Source organism: Ovis aries, chromosome 26, assembly GCF_016772045.2.
Source record: "Ovis aries strain OAR_USU_Benz2616 breed Rambouillet chromosome 26, ARS-UI_Ramb_v3.0, whole genome shotgun sequence".
NCBI classification, from domain to species: domain Eukaryota; kingdom Metazoa; phylum Chordata; class Mammalia; order Artiodactyla; family Bovidae; genus Ovis; species Ovis aries.
Window position 1 is genome coordinate 33,525,256 of NC_056079.1, and position 19,956 is coordinate 33,545,211.

A 19,956-nucleotide genomic window follows, 5' to 3' on the forward strand; every position below is an offset into this window, starting at 1 on the left:
AACTCTGCTCGGCCGTGCTTAGTGTGCCGGCCACGTCTGCTGGTGCTTAGTTCCATTTTGATCCCTAGGTTGGGACTGTCTCCTGGAGAAGGAATGGCAACCCACTCCAGTATTCTTGCCTGCAGAATCTTATGGACAGATGAACCTGGTAGACTACAGTCCATGGGGTCTCAGAGTTGGACACGACTGAAGCAACTTAATACATATAGTATTTTAAAAATTTGGAGGTTATGTATTAATCAAAAGAGGCTAAGTTTTGCTATGGTAAAAAATATCCTCCAAACCGTAATGGCTAACCATAGTTTAATTTTCATTCATTCAATCCGTGTCAACCATTCTTCTGGCTGACTCTCCAGGGAAGCAGTTTTCCATCTGTTGGCTCAACTAGAGAATGCTTAGATATTTTGGCATTTCTAGATTGATTGTTTCTTTTCCAATTGCCTAACCTGTCAGCCAAGTGTATGCTCCTTGGTTCTTTATCTCATCACAACAATGATTTTGAGCAATGGATATTAAAGCCCTCAGTGCATCACAGCTCTCAGGTCTAAGAACAAACTGTCTCATAGCTCTTAGACAAATCAGTGTTACAGCTCTATTTTATTTAGAAGATAGCAGGAGAATCCATCCTCAGGTCTTTAACAAACCGTGTCATAGCTCTTAGACAAATCAGTGTTATAGCTCTATTTTATAATTAAATAATAGGAATAAATTTATATTAAAAAAAAGATAGCAGGAGAATCCATCCTCGAAGAAGAGGAACGCATCAGTGTATGTGGTGGTGGTGGGGGGACAGAGAGAGAGAGAGAGAGTGTAGGCAAGCGGGAGAGAGAGCGTACGCACACAGGGGCGGAGGGAGAGAGAGAGAGAGAGAGTGAGAGAGAGAGAGCACGCACTTGGCTCCTCCTTTTATATGTTTTCTTCCCCCTGGGCCTGCCCTATGCAAATTGGGCTCAGCAAGGAGTGCTGTTGTATCTGAAGTCCTCACTCCGGTCCTCGGACCTTTCTTTGACCTTCTTTTGTTCTATTTTCACGGGCTTTTCCCTTCCTTGTCTTTTAACCACCGCCATTTTGGACTCCTTTCCCCTATTCTATCTACCTAACAAACCCATAGAAGTGCCGATTAGAGAGATGTGAGCTACATTAAGGAAATGCTTCTCTTAAGTGACATGCATCCCTTTTGCCTTCATTGTCTTGGCCAAAGTGAATCAGCTGGCTGTGCTTGTCTTTAAAAGAAATAGAACTACCTTATGACCCAGCAATCCCACTACTGGGCATACACACCGAGGAAACCAGAATTGAAAGAGACACATGTACCCCAATGTTCATCACAGCACTGTTTATAATAGCCAGGACATGGAAACAACCTAGATGTCCATCAGCAGATGAATGGATAAGAAAGCTGTGGTACATATACACAATGGAGTATTACTCAGCCGTTAAAAAGAATTCATTTGAATCAGTTCTGATGAGATGGATGAAACTGGAGCCGATTATACAGAGTGAAGTAAGCCAGAAAGAAAAACACCAGTACAGTATACTAACACATATATATGGAATTTAGGAAGATGGCAATGACGACCCTGTATGCAAGACAGGAAAAAAGACACAGATGTGTATAACGGACTTTTGGACTCAGAGGGAGAGGGAGAGGGTGGGATGATTTGGGAGAATGGGAAATCTAACATGTATACTATCATGTAAGAATTGAATCACCAGTCCATGTCTGACGTAGGGTGCAGCATGCTTGGGGCTGGTGCATGGGGATAACCCAGAGAGATGTTGTGGGGAGGGAGGTGGGAGGGGGGTTCATGTTTGGGAACGCATGTAAGAATTAAAGATTTTAAAATTTAAAAAATTAAAAAAAAAGAAGGGTTCTTGAATTAGATACTACACTTGATCTTAGCCAAAATGAACATGAAATTGGACAAACTTTGGAAGATGATGAGGGACAGGTAAGCCTGGTGTGCTGCAATCCATGAGGTTGCAAAGAGGTGGACATGATTGGGAGACTAAACAACAGCTTGAGTTAAAAGAGAACTGATTATTGGTAAACAGGGATAATGCCTGTTGCAGAAGATAGCATCAAAGCTAAACAGTGAGGAAATTCATATTCTTAAATAGTTTCTATTAAAAACATAAGAATGAAAAAATTTGAATGAAGCTTTCAATTTGAAGTTTTAAAGGTGTTTGAAGTTGTTGAAAAGATAAATAGGCAGAAAGTGTAATTAAGCGAAAAGACAGAAAACATGTTATGGCATTAAAAAGGACTGAGATGTGGCCTTGGGGGAGATTAAAAAAAACAAATGCAAAATTCACAAATTCTCCAATGGAGATAAGAATTCAAATCTTCATATTGTACATCCTGATAGTTCAGATGGTAAAGAATCCGCCTGCAATGCAGGAGACCCCTTTTCAATTCTTGGGCCAGGTTGACCCACTAGAGAAGGGATAGGCTACCTGCTCCGTATTCTTGGGCTTCCCTTGTGGCTCAGCTGGTAAAGAACCGACCTGCAATGTAGGAGACATGGGTTCAATCCCTGGATTGGAAAGATTCCCTGGAGAAGGGAAAGACTACCCACTCCAGTATTCTGGCCTGGAGAATTCCATGGACTGTATAGTCCATGGGGTTGTGATAGCTTATGATGAATGATGTTGGATTTGTGATGTCCAAAGAAGATTTACCTTCAGGACCAGGGACCAGGCTTGATCACTCAAGAGCTTTTGCCTAGCAGAGTTTTATTAAAGTGAAAAAGGGACAGAGAAAGCTTCTGACACAGACATCAGAAGGATGATGGAGAGTGCCCCCCTTGCTTAGTCTAAGCAAGGGAGTTCTATACTTTTTAAATTAGTTATTGCAATAAATCAGAAGAATGTCTCAAAGTTGTAAAAATTTTACTAGACCCACTCCCACAATTTACATTTTAAGATAACAGGATTAGTCAGAAGGTTTTCAGAAAGGAGAAGCTGTCCTCAAGCTGGATACATTGTTGTTATATAATCCTTAGTATGCTTTTAACCCTGGTGGCTCAGAGGGTAAAACGTCTACCTGCAGTACGGGAGACCAGCTGGCGCACTAAGTGCAGGTGGCTGCAACCAGCTGGTGCACTAAGGGAGGCCGAGAGGAGCCACCCCGCATCGGAGTTCAGGGGCGGTGGCCGGGAGGAGCAACTCCACGTCCAAGGAGCGGTGGCTGCCTGGGCGCAAGAGGGCCTAGAGGAGCCATCCCACGTTGAAGTTCAGGAAGGGCGGCGGTGAGGAGACACTCCTCATCCAAGGTAAGGAGCAGCAGCTGTGCTTTGCTGGAGCAGCTGTGAAGAGACACTCCACGCCAAAAGTAAGAGAAACCCAAGTAAGATGGTAGGTGTTGCAAGAGGGCATCAGAGGGCAGACACACTGAAACCATACTCACAGAAAACTAGTCAATCTAATCACACTAGGACCACAGCCTTGTCTAACTCAATAAAATTAAGCCATGCCCACGGGGCAACCCAAGACGGGCTGGTCATGGTGGAGAGGTCTGACAGAATGTGGTCCACTGGAGAAGGGAATGGCAAACCACATCAGTATTCTTGCTTTGAGAGTCCCATGAACAGTATGATAAGGCAAAATGATAGGATACTGAAAGAGGAACACCCCAGGTCAGTAGGTGCCCAATATGCTACTGGAGATCAGTGGAGAAATAACTCCAGAAGGAATGAGGGGATGGAGCCAAAGCAAAAACAATACCCAGTTGTGGATGTGACTGGTGATAGAAGCAAGGTCCGATGCTGTAAAGATCAATATTGCATAGGAACCTGGAATATCAGGTCTATCAGTCAAGGCATTTTGGAAGTGGTCAAACAAGAGATGGCAAGGGTGAATGTCAACATTCTAGGAATCAGTGAACTAAAATGGACTGGAATGGATGAATTTAACTCAGATGACCATTATATCTTCTACTGTGGGCAGGAATCCCTGCGAAGAAATGGAGTAGCCCTCATGGTCAACAAAACAGTCCGAAATGCAGTACTTGGATGCAATCTCAAAAACGACAGAATGATCTCTGTTTGTCTCCAAGACAAACCATTCAATATCACGGTAATCCAAGTCTATGTCCCAACCAGTAACGCTGAAGAAGCTGAAGTTGAACGGTTCTATGAAGACCTACAAGACCTTTTAGAACTAACACCTAAAAGAGATGTCCTTTTCATTACAGAGGACTGGAATGCAAAAGTAGGAAGTCAAGAAACACCTGGAGTAACAGGCAAATTTGGCCTTGGAATACGAATGAAGCAGGGCAAAGACTAATAGAGTTTTGCCAAGAAAATGCACTGGTCATAGCAAACACCCTCTTCCAACAACACAAGAGAAGACTCTACACATGGACCTCACCAGATGGTCAACACCAAAATCAGATTGATTATATTCTTTGCAGCCAAAGGTGCAGAAGCTCAATACAGTCAACAAAAACAAGACCAGGAGCTGATTGTGGCTCAGATCATGAACTCCTTATTACCAAATTCAGACTCAAATTGAAGAAAGTAGGAAAACCGCTAGACCATTCAGGTGTGACCTAAATCAAATCCCTTATGATTATAAAGTGGAAGTGAGAAATAGATTTAAGGGCCTAGATCTGATAGATAGAATGCCTGATGAACTATGGAATGAGGTTCGTAACATTGTACAGGAGATAGGAATCAAGACCATCCCTATGGAAAAGAAATGCAAAAAAGCAAAATGGCTATCTGGGGAGGCCTTACAAATAGCTGTAAAAAGAAGAGAAGCAAAAGCAATGGAGAAAAGAAAAGATATAAGCATCTGAATGCCGAGTTCCAAAGAATAGCAAGGAGAGATAAGAAAGCCTTCTTCAGCAATCAATGCAAAGAAATAGAGGAAAACACCAGAATGGGAAAGACTAGAGATCTCTTCAAGAAAATCAGAGATGCCAAGGGAACATTTCATGCAAAGATGGGCTCAATAAAGGACAAAATGGCATGGACCTAACAGAAGCAGAAGATATTAAGAAGAGGTGGCAAGAATACACAGAAGAACTGTACAAAAAGATCTTCACCACCCAGATAATCATGATGGTGTGATCACTCACCTAGAGCCAGACATCTTGGAATGTGAAGTCAAGTGAGCCTTAGAAAGCATTATTACGAACAAAGCTAGTGGAGGTGATGGAATTCCAGTAGAGCTATTTTAAATCCTGAAAGATGATGCTGTGAAAGTGCTGAACTCAATATGCCAGCACATTTGGAAAACTCAGCAGTGGCCACAGGACTGGAAAAGGTCAGTTTGCATTCCAATCCCAAGGAAGGCAATGCCAAAGAATGCTCAGACTACCGCACAATTGCACTCATCTCACATGCTAGTAAAGTAATGCTCAAAATTCTCCAAGCAAGGCTTCAGCAATTCATGAGCCATGAACTTCCTGATGTTCAGGCTGGTTTTAGAAAAGGCAGAGGAACCAGAGATCAAATTGCCAACATCTGCTGGATCATGGAAAAAGCAAGAGAGTTCCAGAAAAACATCTATTTCTGCTTTATTGACTATGCCAAAGCCTTTGACTGTGTGGATCACAATCGACTGTTGAAGATTCTGAAAGAGATGGGAATACCAGACCACCTAACCTGCCTCTTGAGAAATCTGTATGCAGGTCAGGAAGCAACAGTTAGGACTGGACATGGAACAACAGACTTGTTCCAAATAGGAAAAGGAGTACGTCAAGGCTGTATATTGTCACCCTGCTTATTTAACTTCTATGCAGAGCACATCATGAGAAACGCTGGACTGGAAGAAACACAAGCTGGGATCAAGATTGCCTGGAGAAATATCAATACACTCAGATATGCAGATGACACCACCCTTACAGCAGAAAGTGAAGAAGAGCTAAAAGGCCTTCACTCTTGATGAAAGTGAAAGAGGAGATTGAAGAAGTTGGCTTAAAGCTCAACATTCAGAAAATGAAGATCATGGCCTCTGGTCCCATCACTTCATGGGAAATAGATGGGGAAACAGTGGAAACAGTGTCAGACTTAATTTTTTGGGGCTCCAAAATCACTGCAGAAGGTGACTGCAGCCATGAAGTTAAAAGATGCTGACTCCTTGGAAGGAAAGTTATGACCAACCTAGACAGCATATTCAAAAGCAGAGACATTGCCAACAAAGGTCCGTCTAGTCCAGGCTATGGTTTTTCCAGTAGTCATGTATGGATGTGAGAGTTGGACTGTGAAGAAGGCTGAGCACTGAAGTATTGATGCTTTTGAACTGTGGTGTTGGAGAAGACTCTTGAGAGTCCCTTGGACTGCAAGGAGATCCAACCAGTCCATTCTGAAGAAGATCAGCCCTGGGATTTCTTTGGAAGGACTGATGCTGAAGCTGAAACCAGTACTTTGGCTACCTCATGCGATGAGTTGACTCATTGGAAAAGACCCTGATGCTGGGAGGAATTGGAGACAGGAGGAGAAGGGGACGACAGAGGATGAGATGGCTGGATGGCATCACTGACTCTATGGATATGAGTCTGAGTGAACTCTGGGAGTTGGTGATGGACAGGTAGGCCTGGCGTGCTGCAGTTCATGGGGTTGCAAAGAGTCGTACACGACTGAGTGACTGAACTGAACTGATAATCCTTAGTACAAAGTTTAAAGTGAGTTGTTTGTTGTGTAATCATCAGACTTAAAGAAAAAAATATTTTATGTGACTAAGACTATGGAATTTAGAATAAAAAAGACGTTTGTCCTTTCCTCCTCCTTGAGAATTCCAGACCCCATCTCCTCTTCAGGCACCCCAGACTTCTTATCAACCAGGCTGGAATTGACTCTCAGTTGCAGAGTTGGACTCGATTTTCCCTTTCACTTCATTTTCATTGTACATCTTAACACAATCAAACCCAGGTGGTACTAGGGGTAAAGAACCCATCTGCCAATATAAGAGACATCAGAGATGCATGTTTGATCCCTCGGTTGGGAAGATCTAGAGGAGGTCACTGCCAACCCACTCCAGTTTCCTTGCTTGAAAAATCCCATGGACTGAGGAGGCTGGAGGGCTGCAGTCCATAGGGCTGCAAAGAGTCAGGCATGACTGAAGCAACTTATCACGTATGCATGTATATATCAATTATATTTCAAGAAAATGAAAATATAAAGAATTTGAATGGTATACATGTTAGAATGTCCAAAAGTCCGTTATACACATCTGTGTCTCTTTCCCTGTCTTGCATACAGGGTCGTCATTGCCATCTTCCTAAATTCCATATATATGTGTTAGTATACTGTATTGGTGTTTTTCTTTCTGGCTTACTTCACTCTGACGCAGGATGCAGCATGCTTGGGGCTGGTGCATGGGGATGACCCAGAAGGATGTTATGGGGAGGGAGGTGGGAGGGGGGTTCATGTTTGGGAATGCATGTAAGAATTAAAGTTTTAAAATTAAAAAAAAATGATTAAAAAAAATAATAAAAAATAAAAGGAGAGAAAAAAAAAGACAGGAAGCTCAAAAAAAAAAAAAAAACAAAAAACTATCGTTTAGAGTTTTTCCTTTTATAGACAGAAGGAATATATTCCAGAAAACAAAATATATACAAACAAAATGTAACAATGGGTATTACATAACTTCATGTCTTTCTAGATACAAGGACTAAATTATAAAAAATAAAATTAAAAAAAAAAAAAGAATTTGAATGGATCAATTTCCAGTGTTAAATATAGATAATTTTAAAGGACAGTTTTTAAAAAATGTTTTAGGAAAATATAATTCATAAGCGATTATAATTTAGAGTGTAGAAACAACAAGCAACTTAATTTTAGGTAGTGCTCTAATATATAGTAAGCAACATTTATTTGCTCAATTCTGATAAAGTATGCATGCATACACACGTGACCCATAAGGCCATATTTCTGAAAGCTACAAACTTCTAAAACAAAATATTTGATTAATTTTGATAGTATATTAACAAAATGTAATGTTTTATTCACGGAATATAATAATGGCTTAATATTAAGTAATAATGAAGTGTATAGCATCAATACGTCAGAAGATAAAAATGATTATTATTTTGGTATGCTTGAGAAACGCGTTCTATAAAAATTCAACTTTATTTTTAATAAGTTTTATAAATGAGAATATTTATAAGTGTTTCTCAACATAATCTAAAATATCCATCTTAAACTGGACACTATTTAATGATGAAATATTTGAGGATTTCCAGTGAAAAATCATGAGCAAAGCTCACATTTCTAGTATTCACCATGTTTTTTTAACATTTTCCTGGCATTTTAAAGCAGTTAGACATAGAAAGAGCTGATTGGAATAAAGAAGCATTAAAAATACAAGTTACATGGTGATGTCAGAGGATGTATCCTAACATAGTGTCCATGATCACTTTAATAGTAAACCTTTTATTAAAGATTTTCCCTCTTTATGCATACATTTTTTAGTTCATAATTATATGTATTATACAATTTCCATGAACCAGGAAATTTAACATGTTCAATTTTCATGAACAATAAATAATGTTGCACAATTCTATGTTAATGTTCACATTATCTTATGAATAATGTTAAATTCTTATTTGATTATTATTTAGACATTATTTAAACATTATTTATTATTATTTAAACATTATTAAAACATTATTTACATGGGAACACATGTAACCCATGGCTGATTCATGTCAATGTATGGCAAAAACCACTACAATATTGTAAAGTAATTAGCCTCCAATTAAAATTTAAAAAATCATTTTATTATATATTTTTAGTTATCTATTTTGTAAATAACATAGATTTAAGTAATTTATTCAAAATCAAGTATTGAACTTCATTTTGTATGCAAAGTAGTTTGTTCATATCATCAAGACAGTATGGTAAATAGATACGGATTATCAGTTACAATGTAGTAAACTAACCACTTGTATGAAACTAGATCACTGGATTAGTGGGCAATCGACATAAATCACAGCAGGATCCTCTGAATTGCAGGGATCTAGCCTGCACCAAGCTCCAACTCCATAGACATTTTCTGGACATACGGATGGCTATGGGAGGAGGTACCACGTGGCTCAGAAACTAGTACCCCGACCCAGGGATCCAGCCCAGGTCTCCCACCTTGTAGACAGACGCTTCACCCTCTGAGCCACTCGGGAAGTTCCTGGCTACTTTAGCATGTAGCATATTGTACGTGTGTGGTATATTAATAGTATCCATTATTTTTAAATGATAATGTATCTTTTTCAGTTTGATTACATGGGCTCTGATATAAACACTGTAACACAGAAGATTATTCAGATCATTGGCCTTGTTAACGCCGTAAGTTATTTAAACTATTTTTAAATTTTATTTTGTAAAAATATAGATAATGTGAATTGATGTATGTAATATCTCAGAGAAGGCAATGACACCCTGCTCCAGTATTCTTGCCTGGAAAATCCCATGGGCGGAGGAGCCTGGTAGGCTGCAGTCCATGGGGGCGTGAAGCGTCAGACACTACTGAGCGACTTGACTTTCACTTTTCACTTTCATACGTTGGAGAAGGAAATGGCAACCCACTCCAGAGTTCTTGCCTGGAGAATCCCAGGGACGGGGGAGCCTGGTTGGCTGCCGTCTACAGGGTGGCGCAGAGTTAGACATGACTGAAGCCACTTAGCAGCAGCATGTAATATTTTGCCATACTTTTGAAGAGTTTCCACATTCAAAATACTGAATTAAATGTCTTAAATATACCTTTACAAAAATTTAATACAATGTTAAAATTTATATAAAAATTTTCATTTATTTTCTCCATTTAGATGTTTATCCAGTTAAAACTTACTATTAGAATATCTTCCATAGAGATTTGGTCAGATAAAAATAAAATTTCTACTGAAGGACCTCCTCATAATGTTTTATATCAATTTTTAAACTGGAAGTATGAATTTACCTCCCAAACTCATCATACTGCATACTTATTTGCGTGAGTATGGTATCTCATATTTCCATAAAAAAGAAATAACCTCAAATGATTTTACATATTAATTATGAAAAATAAACATTTACTTAATGTATACTGAGTTCTGTAAATTTGGTAGACACCATAGGCTACAGTCCATGGGTCGCAAAGAGTCGGACATGACTGAGTGACTTCACTTTCTTTCATAGGATGAGGGGAAAATGTAGGTTAAAATCTGTGTCCTCAACTAGCTAATATGAAATAATACTTAAAAACTTGTATCATCCAACATAAAATTACCTGAAAAAAGTAAAGTTACATAAAAGTATTGAAGTAACTAAAGGAGGTTAATTATGAGTGACGTAATTTTTTTTTTACTTCTCTTGGCTTATAAACTTTTACTACCTGTTATCTCTACATTCTTTCCTCTCATCTGATTAATTTTTGTGATTTTATTTTCTAATCACATAATATCTAGATTCTAATGCAGAGAAAACTTATTTATACTTAGTAATAGTAATATACTTAGTAATATGTTTAGTGAAAAGATAAACGAAGAGGTTACAGAAAATTGAATTTTTAGGGTCATAAATGTAGAGGGAAACCGCATAAAATTATAAGCATTAGTCAATGGTGTTTTGCATAAATTATCATGCTTCATACTTCTTATTATTCTGGATAGTTATCAGATTGAGGGATTACAGATATGTACTGAAACATTCTTATCATTGAAAGTTCAAGACAAATATATTCAAATAGTAAAATTCAGTGTAGTGTGGTACCTAGGATATCATATTTGTTAAATAATGCTGTAAAAATTATTAATAATACTATTGAAAGGTAATTATAAAGAAAATTATTATTTTTTAGCTTCAAGAAAAATCCTACTTTTATAGGAGTCACAGTTCCTGGAGAAATATGTGGTAAGCTCGCTGTTGGAGGAGTTGCTCTGGTATGTAATTACTAACAAGTTGGCTCTGATTATTCTCATGTTCCAAAATTTCCTAAATATTTCAATGCATGAGTATATATACTGCTAAGTTTGTTCATCCTTTAATAGTATTATTATTACTAATTAGGATAATAATTATAATTAAATTATTAAAATAATTAAAATTAAACTGTATATAATTTCTTTAAAAATAAGAATATTTACAAACTGAACAGATTATAATTTATTGTTTTAAAAAGCATTTGGCCTTTGTAAGTCTGTTTGTTTTGAGTAGTGATATGCTTGCATCAATATTTATTATAGAATCAATGCTATTTTAATGTTATTAAACATATTTTCCTCAAAATTAATGACCAGAAATATCAATAAGAAAAAATATCAAATAAATATCAAAATATCAAATGAAATAATTTTCTTCAAAATTAATAATTTGTATACATTCATGTGCTTTTTAAAATTAAGTGACGATTATTTTTCTATTTCAGGGTAACTTTTATTACTGTATTCAATTCTTTGTTATGTGTTTAGAGGAAGCAGGCTGTTGCTGGAGGGAACAGTCATCAGATATTCATAATCTGCTGTTTTCTGTTGAGTTTTATCCCTTTTACAGCAAGCTATATAAAAAGTAGCAAAAGGAGCTAATTACAGTGCTCCAGAAAAGTAAGGCTACACTGTGATTTTTATACTTATATATTTAGTTGACTTTTAGTAGCATGTACAGTGATTCAAACTGCCATCCACAAAACAGATTTAAAATCTGTACTGGTATGTACTTGCTACAACAATTATAAAAGACATATTGATTGATTAGATAAATCTAAAGCCAGTTCTGGAGCTTATTTATTACCATAGCTAAAGAAGAATCAGGTATTTCCTAGGAGTTTGTTTTTATTCTCAGTCCTTGCTCTTGGTCCCCTTTCACCCAAAGCCTGAGGAAAGGCCAATATTTCTGTTTTTGTGCCAGTGCCACACTATTTTGACTACTATAGCTTTTTTTTTCCTATAGTATGAAGTCAGGGAGCCTGATTCCTGCAACTCCACTTTTTCTTTCTCAAGATTGCTATTCAGGGTCTTATGTACTTCCATAGAAATTGTATAATTTATTATTATAGTTCTGTGGAAAATGCTGTTGGTAATTTGATAACAATTGTATCAAATCTGTAGACTGCCTTGGGTATTATAATCATTTGACAATATTGAGTATTCCAATCTAACAGCATGTTATATCTTTTCATCTGTTTATGTCATCTTTGATTTCTTTTCTCAGCATTTTTAGTTTTCTGAGTACAGGTCTTTTGTCTCTTTAGGTGGATTTATTGCTAAGTATTTTATTATTTTTGATGCAGTGGTTGTTGTCAGTGGCTGAGTTATGTCCAACTCTTTGCGACCTTATGGACTGCAGCATGCCAGGCTTCCCTGTCCTTCACCATCTCCTGGAGCTTGCTCAAACTCATGTCCATTGACTTGGTGATGCCATCCATCCAACCATCTCATCCTCTGTTGTCCCCTTCTCCTCCTCCCTTCAATCTTGCCCAGCATCAGGTCTTTTCTAATGAGTTGGCTCTTCGCATCAGGTGGCCAGAGTATTGGAGTTTCAGCTTCAGTTTCAGTCCTTCCAATGAATATTCAGGATTGATTTCCTTTAAGATTGACTGGTTTGATCTCCTTGCAGTCTAAGGGACTCTTTACTTTGTTCCATTGATCTTTGGACCACCCTTATGGCAGAAAGTGAAGAGGAACTAAAAAGCCTCTTGATGAAAGTAAAAAAGGAGAGTGAAAAAGTTGCCTTAAAGCTCAACATTCAGAAAACTAAAATTATGGCATCTGGTCCCATCACTTCATGGGGAAAGATATGGGGAAACAATGGAAACAGTGACAGACTTTGTTTCCTTGGGCTCCAAAATCACTGCAGATGGTAACTGCAGCCATGAAATTAAAAGATGCTTGCTCCTTGGAAGAAAAGCTATGACCAACCTAGACAAGATATTAAAAAGATATTACTTTGCCAACAAGGGTATGTCTAGTCAAAGCTATGGTTTTTTTTGAGTAGTCATGTATGGATATGAGAGTTGGACTACAAAGAAAGCTGAGCACCAAACAATTGATGCTTTTGAACTGTAGTGTTGGAGAAGACTCTTGAGAGTCCCTTGGGTTGCAAGGAGATCCAACCAATCCATCCTAAAGGAAATCAGTCCTGAATATTCACTGGAAGGACTGATGTTGAAGCTGCAACTCCAATACTTTGGTCACCTGATGCGAAGAACTGACTCATTGGTAAAGACCCTGATGCTGGGAAAGATTGAAGACAGGAGGAGAAGGGGGTGACAGAAGATGAGATGGTTGGATGACATCACCGACTCAATGGACATGAGTTTGAGTAAGCCCCGGGAGTTGGTGATGGATAGGGAGGCCTGGCGTGCTGCAGTCCGTGGGGTCGCAAAGAGCTGGACACGACTGAGCGACTGAACTGACTGACTGAATGACTGAAAATGATGACCTGTCACTTCTGCTATATCAAATTAATTAGAATCGTCAGGAAGTCCAGCCTACAGTCACTGGAATGGGAATACACAGGGACATAAATATCATTGGGACCTATTTTAGAGACTGTTTACTATACAGAGAATGTAGGATTGATTGTTAAAAGATTATAAAAGCGTTTTGTTTAAAATAATTCAAAGAATTAATGCCTTATGATGATTAAGCCCTATTTTATTTGCTAAGACAGGCGGTATTGTCAGTTAATAGTATCTTGAAATTAAAGTGTTGTGTTGCTCATCCATTTATGTTTAATAATACTTGTATAACTCTACTACAGATGTACCGGCATAAGTATCTTGGCTGCATTTTATGAATGTTTTTTATATACTAATTTTTGATTAAGTATATAATTTTTTATAACTGAATATGATCCTTAGCTAACTAATTTTCTTTTATTTCCCATATATTTAGTATGTAGAGGGTTTATCGTTGGAGTCATATGCTGTCAGTATCGTGCAGTTGCTTGGCCTTAATGTGGGAATGAATTATGATAATACTGAGATCTGCCATTGTTCAGGGGATGTTTGCACAATGTCACCAGAAGCTTTGTAAGACAATTTTCTTTATTAAATACACACTGTACTTAAATTTTTGTGGGGGGTGGTGGTTAGGAACTTTATGTTTCTATTAATCAAACTGAGTTAATTGATAGTCATAGAGAACTATACCCAACTTTAGGATACACATCCTTTTCAAGTTCAGATGGAACATACACCAAAATAGTCCCAAATCCCCACACCTCTCTATGCCTCAGGACATTTCTCTTCCTCCTTCCTGTCTTCCAGAGTCTGACTTCAGTTTTTATCTGCTGGCTAGATTGAAGGTACCCTCTGGGGCATGACGTGTGAATTGTGTGATTTCAGTGATTCTGTGTGAAATCAAATGCTTTAATATTTGCATTATACAATGTAAGGACGGATAGTGCAATTCATGTGAACAATTTATTTTTTAATTTTAGAAAGACATTAAGTTGCAAATAAATAACTATGCCCCACTGAGAGAGACTGCTGAAAAAGGGAAACCAAAATAACCTCCAATTAAAATAAATAAATTTATATTTTAAAAAAGCTTTTTTTTAAAAAAATTAGTATCATTTAAGGGATCCTGCATTTCCATTTTGCATTGGTTCCTGCAAATCATGTAGCCACTCCTGGTTGAGCCACATCACTGCCAAGACTTGTTATGCTCAGTTTGTTTAATATGAATTATTTTGGGGTTGTAAAGTTACCTCATAGTAATTTTAATCTGAATTTTCGAGGAAGCTAATGATGTTGAACATATTTTCATGCTTTATAGCTTTTTGCTTTATATCTTATTTGAAGAGCCTATTTCAATATCTGTCCATTAAAAAAATTAGATTTTCTATGTTCTAGCTATTAGTTCTTTGCCAGATAAATGATTTTTTAGTATTTTATCCTTAGGGTACCATTTAAAAATTTTTTAAATTTTATTTTAATTGGAGGCTAATTACAATATTGTATTGGTTTTGCCATATATCAACATGAATCTGCCACGGGTGTACACGTGTTCCCCATCCTGAACCCCCCTCTCACATCCCTTCCCATACTATCCCTCTGGTTCATCCCAGTGCACCAGCCCTAAGCATCCTGTATCCTGCATTGAAGCTGGACTGGCGATTCATTTCTTATATGATATTATACATGTTTCAGTGCCATTCTCCCAAATCATCCCACCCTCTCCCTCTCCCACAGAGTCCAAAAGACTGTTCTATACATCTGTATCTCTTTTGTTCTCTCACATACAGGGTTATCATTACCATCTTTTAAAATTCCATATATATGCGTTAGTATACTGTATTGGTGTTTTTCTTTCTGGCTTACTTCACTCTGTATAATCGGCTCCAGTTACATCCACCTCATTAGAACTGATTCAAATGTATTCTTTTTAATGGCTGAATAATACTCCATTGTGTATATGTACCACAGCTTTCTTATCCATTCATCTGTTGATGGACATCTAGGTTGCTTCCATGTCCTGGCTATTATAAACAGGGCTGCGATGAACATTGGGGTACATGTGTCTCTTTCAATTCTTGTTTCCTTGGTGTGTATGCCTAGCAGTGGGAATGCTGGGTCATAAGGCAGTTCTATTTCCAGTTTTTTAAGGAATCTCCACACTGTTCTCCATAGTGGCTGTACTAGTTTGCATTCCCACTAACAGTGTAAGAGGGCTCCCTTTTCTCCACACCCTCTCCAGCATTTATTGCTTGTAGACTTTTGGATTGCAGCCATTCTGACTGGCGTGAGATGGTACCTCATTGTGGTTTTGATTTGCATTTCTCTGATAATGAGTGATGTTGAGCATCTTTTCATGTGTTTGTTAGCCATCTGTATGTCTTCTTTGGAGAAATGTCTGTTTAGTTATTTGGCCTATTTTTTGATTGGGTAGTTTATTTTTTTGGAATTGAGCTGTAGGAGTTGCTTGTATACTTTTGATATTAGTTGTTTGTCAGTTGCTTCATTTGCTATTATTCTTAGGGTACCATTTTTAAGATAAAGTTTTTAATTTTGGTGAAATACAGTTAGTCAATTTTTTCTTTATGCATTGTGGTTTTATAATTTTTTATTCAGTTTTGTAATACATTTCAAGTTGATTATTGTGTATGTGTTTAACTTTACTTTAATTTTTGCTCTATGGATTTCCAGTCATTCCAGTAGCACTTGTTGACAAGACCTTCCTTTCGTCCACTTAATTGCCTTGGTGACTTTGTAAAAAACCAATTTACCTTAAATGTGTGAATTTTTATTGGGCTCTCTATTTTATGTCATTAATCTGTATGGTTATCCTTATAGAAAAACTTTCTATCTTTATTACTGTAGCTTTATATTCAATTTTTAAAATCAGGTAGCTTAAGTCCCCAAGTTTTTTGTCTTTCCAGAATTGTGGTCCTTTGCATTTTCTTAAACATTTTTTGGTCAGATTTCCAATTCTTATGAAAACTTTTGAGATTTTTAAAATTTGAAATATAGATTATTTATCACATTATGTTAGTTTCAGGTACATAGCATAATATGACTTTTGGTGAATATAAATATATAAATCTCTGAATCACAGTGTTAATCAGGCTATGCCACATTTCCATCTGCATGGAAATTTCTTTTGTGAACTTTGCTGTGCTTAGTTGCTCAGTTATGTCTGATCTTTGCGACCCCATGGACTGTAGCCCGCCAGGCTCCTCTGTCTATGGGGATTCTCCAGGAAAGAGTACTGGAGTGGGTGCCATGTCCTCCTCCAGGGGATCTTCCCAACCGAGGGATCAAACTCCGGTCTCTCGCATTGCAGGCAACTTCTTTACCATCTGAGCCACCTTGGCTGTCTTTTTACCTTCTACCCTCCTCCAGGCAACTGCTGATCTGATTTCTATCAATGCAGTTAGCTTTACTGGCTCTAGAATATTGTGTAAATTGCATGATGTGTACTCTCTTTTGAGTGTTCACGCTATAAAGTTAAAATTACTCTCAATTATGTAAACATTTTTTTCTTTTAATTATTTGAATATATTTGTAATGGCTCCTTTCAAGTATTTCTGTGTCAGATCTAACACCTGGGCCATCTCAGTGTTGCTTATTATTGACTGCTTTTTAAAAATTGACTATGTATTACATTTTCTTATTTCTTTGTATGATTATTATTAGTAATAGCATATTGGATATTGTTGATAGTACAATAGAAAGCCTAGGTTGTCATACCTTCCTCTGGAAAACCATTGATTCTTTACCTACTAAGCAATTCAATTATTGGGTAACCATTTTAACTCTTATGTACTTGATTTTATGACTCATTTACATGAGTCTATAGATAACTCAAGGTATTCCCAAATCCCTCTAAAATGTCAGAGCTGAACTTTCAAACTTGTTTTGTCTAGAGATCTTGTCAAGGCTTGAGTTTAGGCTCTAACTGTTAGAATTGATGGAGAGTAGATTTTAGCATAGGGCCGAGGTTAACCAACAATGAATCATAGGCCAAATTTTGCTGCCTGACTGTTTTGTAAATAAATTTTTTAGGCTTCTTGTTTCACATGTTGTTTATGGCTGCTTTTGCATTGCAGTGGCAGGTTGAGTAGCTGCAGCAGAGCATATGTCACATAAGCCTATATTTACTATGTGGCCTTTCACAGAAACGTTTGTCAAATACTTGTCTAGGGCATAGTCTTTACTTTTAAACCACATTCTTTCTAGTTTTAGTTGGATGCGAAGATATTAGCAAACTACTTGTAACAACTTTCTCACTGTGTCAGGACATATCCCTACTGTCCCCCCCATGGCATAAATTAAACAACAGATTCTTATTTGAAAAATGCTTGATTACAGAGAGCGAGAGCCCTCAAAGAATATGCTCTTGAAGGACATACAGACATGTCCATACTGGCATTTACATAAAAAATACAAAAATGATAGATAAATAAAGTATGGTCAATACTGAGGCCAAAAATTTTAACTGCAGTTGTTTGACACTAGAAGTTAAATAAAGAATATTGATTTCTGTGTTTAAATATTTGATAAGGATCATTGGAAAGGTAAATAATTGTTCTTTAAAACAGGATGAATGGCCAAAGACTTTTTTTTATTATAAGAATTTTCTTGGCGAAATTTTAAAAGTGTGTTAGACATCTTAGCAATTTAAAAATGCTTTTATATTATTTTATAGGTGATTATTATTTTCCATGAGAATATTGCTTTCTAAATCTCTCTTCAAAGCATCATATATTGGGAGAAATGTGTATATATAGCAATAATTTTTGTCATATTGATGTTTTTATATTTTAGACAATCTGGGGGTATAAAGGATTTTAGCACCTGTAGCTTGGATGACTTTAAATATTTTGCTGCATATTCTGGCATTGAATGTCTTCATAAAATCCTTCCTGATGAGCCAGTTTACAAACAGAGGAGGGTGTGTGGCAATGGAATAGTGGAAGCGGGTGAACAATGTGATTGTGGCACTGAACGGGTTAGTGGAAACTTTTTCAAATTTTATTTCCCATACTTGTGAATGAGAGGTGGAAAAGAAGGTAAAGAATATCTTAGTTTTTAGAAGAATATTTTAAAAAAGTCTTTGAGGAAGATGGGAGCCTTTAAATTTTCTCATTTTTCCATTTTTGAAGTGGAGAGCAAACATCTTTTAGTCAATATTTATCTTCAAATATTGCCCTCTTATATTCTTTGGTATGTGCATCAGCTCTAATCCTATAATTAGTGACCATAAAGAGTGTATAAGGAGGTGAATAAATATGCCTTTAACAACAAGCAGTAGCAAAACCAGTCAAGAACATCTAAAGATGAGACTGTTACCACTGGAATAAAAAATATATTATTTGCTATTATAGGGAGAAAAATGTTTGTATTGACAGGTTATCCCAATTAAAAATATTTTAAAATGAAATCTATTACTTGTAGAAGACATAAACATAGAATTAAGATCAAACCAAAGCGAAGATGAAAGATGATAGAAGAGCAATAGATAGATAACAAGAGTTCTTTTGACACTATATTATGTACATATATACATGCTATATATGGGTATGGATGTATTTATGTATATATATGTTACCCTCATGGCAGAAAGTGAAGAGGAGCTAAAAAGCCTCTTGATGAAAGTGAAAGAGGAGAGTGAAAAAGTTGGCTTAAAGCTCAACATTCAGAAAACAAAGATCATGGCATCTGGTCCCATCACTTCATGGGAATTAGATGGCGAAACAGTGGAAACAGTGTCAGACTTTATTTTGGGGGCTCCAAAATCACTGCAGATGGTGACTTCAGCCATGAAATTAAAAGACACTTACTCCTTGGAAGGAAAGTTATGACCAACCTAGATAGCATATTCAAAAGCAGAGCCATTACTTTGCTGACTAAGGTCCATCTAGTCAAGGCTATGGTTTTCCAGTAGTCATGTATGGATATGAGAGTTGGACTGTGAAGAAAGCCGAGCGCCAAAGAATTGATGCTTTTGAACTGTGGTGTTGGAGAAGACTCTTGAGAGTCCCTAGGACTGCAAGGAGATCCCACTAGTCCATTGTAAAGGAGATCAGTTCTGGGTGTTCTTTGGAGGGACTGATGCTAAAGCTGAAACTCCAATACTTTGGCCACCTCATGCGAAGAGTTGACTCATTGAAAAAGACTCTGATGCTGGGAGGGATTGGAGGCAGGAGGAGAAGGGGACGACAGAGGATGAGATGGCTGGATGGCATCACCAACTCGATGGATGTGAGTTTGAGTGAACTCTGGGAGTTGATGATGGACAGGGAGGCTTGGCATGCTGCAGTTCATGGGGTCACAAAGAGTTGGACATGACTGAGCGACTGAACTGAACTGACTCCTTGGAAGGAAGGTTATGACCAACCTAGATAGCATATTCAAAAGCAGAGACATTACTTTGCCAACAAGGGTCCGTCTAGTCAAGGATATGGTTTTTCCAGTGGTCATGTATGGATGTGAGAGTTGGACTGTGAAGAAAGCTGAGCGCTGAAGAATTGATGCCCTTGAACTGTGGTGTTGGAGAAGACTCTTGAAAGTCCCTTGGACTGCAAGGAGATC

At 37.4% G+C, this 19,956-nt stretch overlaps 1 protein-coding gene across 1 annotated transcript in view; it reads left to right on the plus strand.

Annotated features, from left to right (window-relative positions):
• The window catches only part of LOC101119791 (disintegrin and metalloproteinase domain-containing protein 5-like), a 73,624-nt gene that overhangs the window by 12,860 nt on the left and 40,808 nt on the right, over window positions 1-19,956 (plus strand). The window contains exons 7-11 of the mRNA XM_060406941.1: window positions 9,219-9,290; window positions 9,770-9,933; window positions 10,780-10,861; window positions 13,814-13,950; window positions 18,190-18,373. Of these exons, the coding sequence (XP_060262924.1) occupies window positions 9,219-9,290; window positions 9,770-9,933; window positions 10,780-10,861; window positions 13,814-13,950; window positions 18,190-18,373 (639 nt within the window). The remainder of the gene's footprint in view (window positions 1-9,218; window positions 9,291-9,769; window positions 9,934-10,779; window positions 10,862-13,813; window positions 13,951-18,189; window positions 18,374-19,956) is intronic.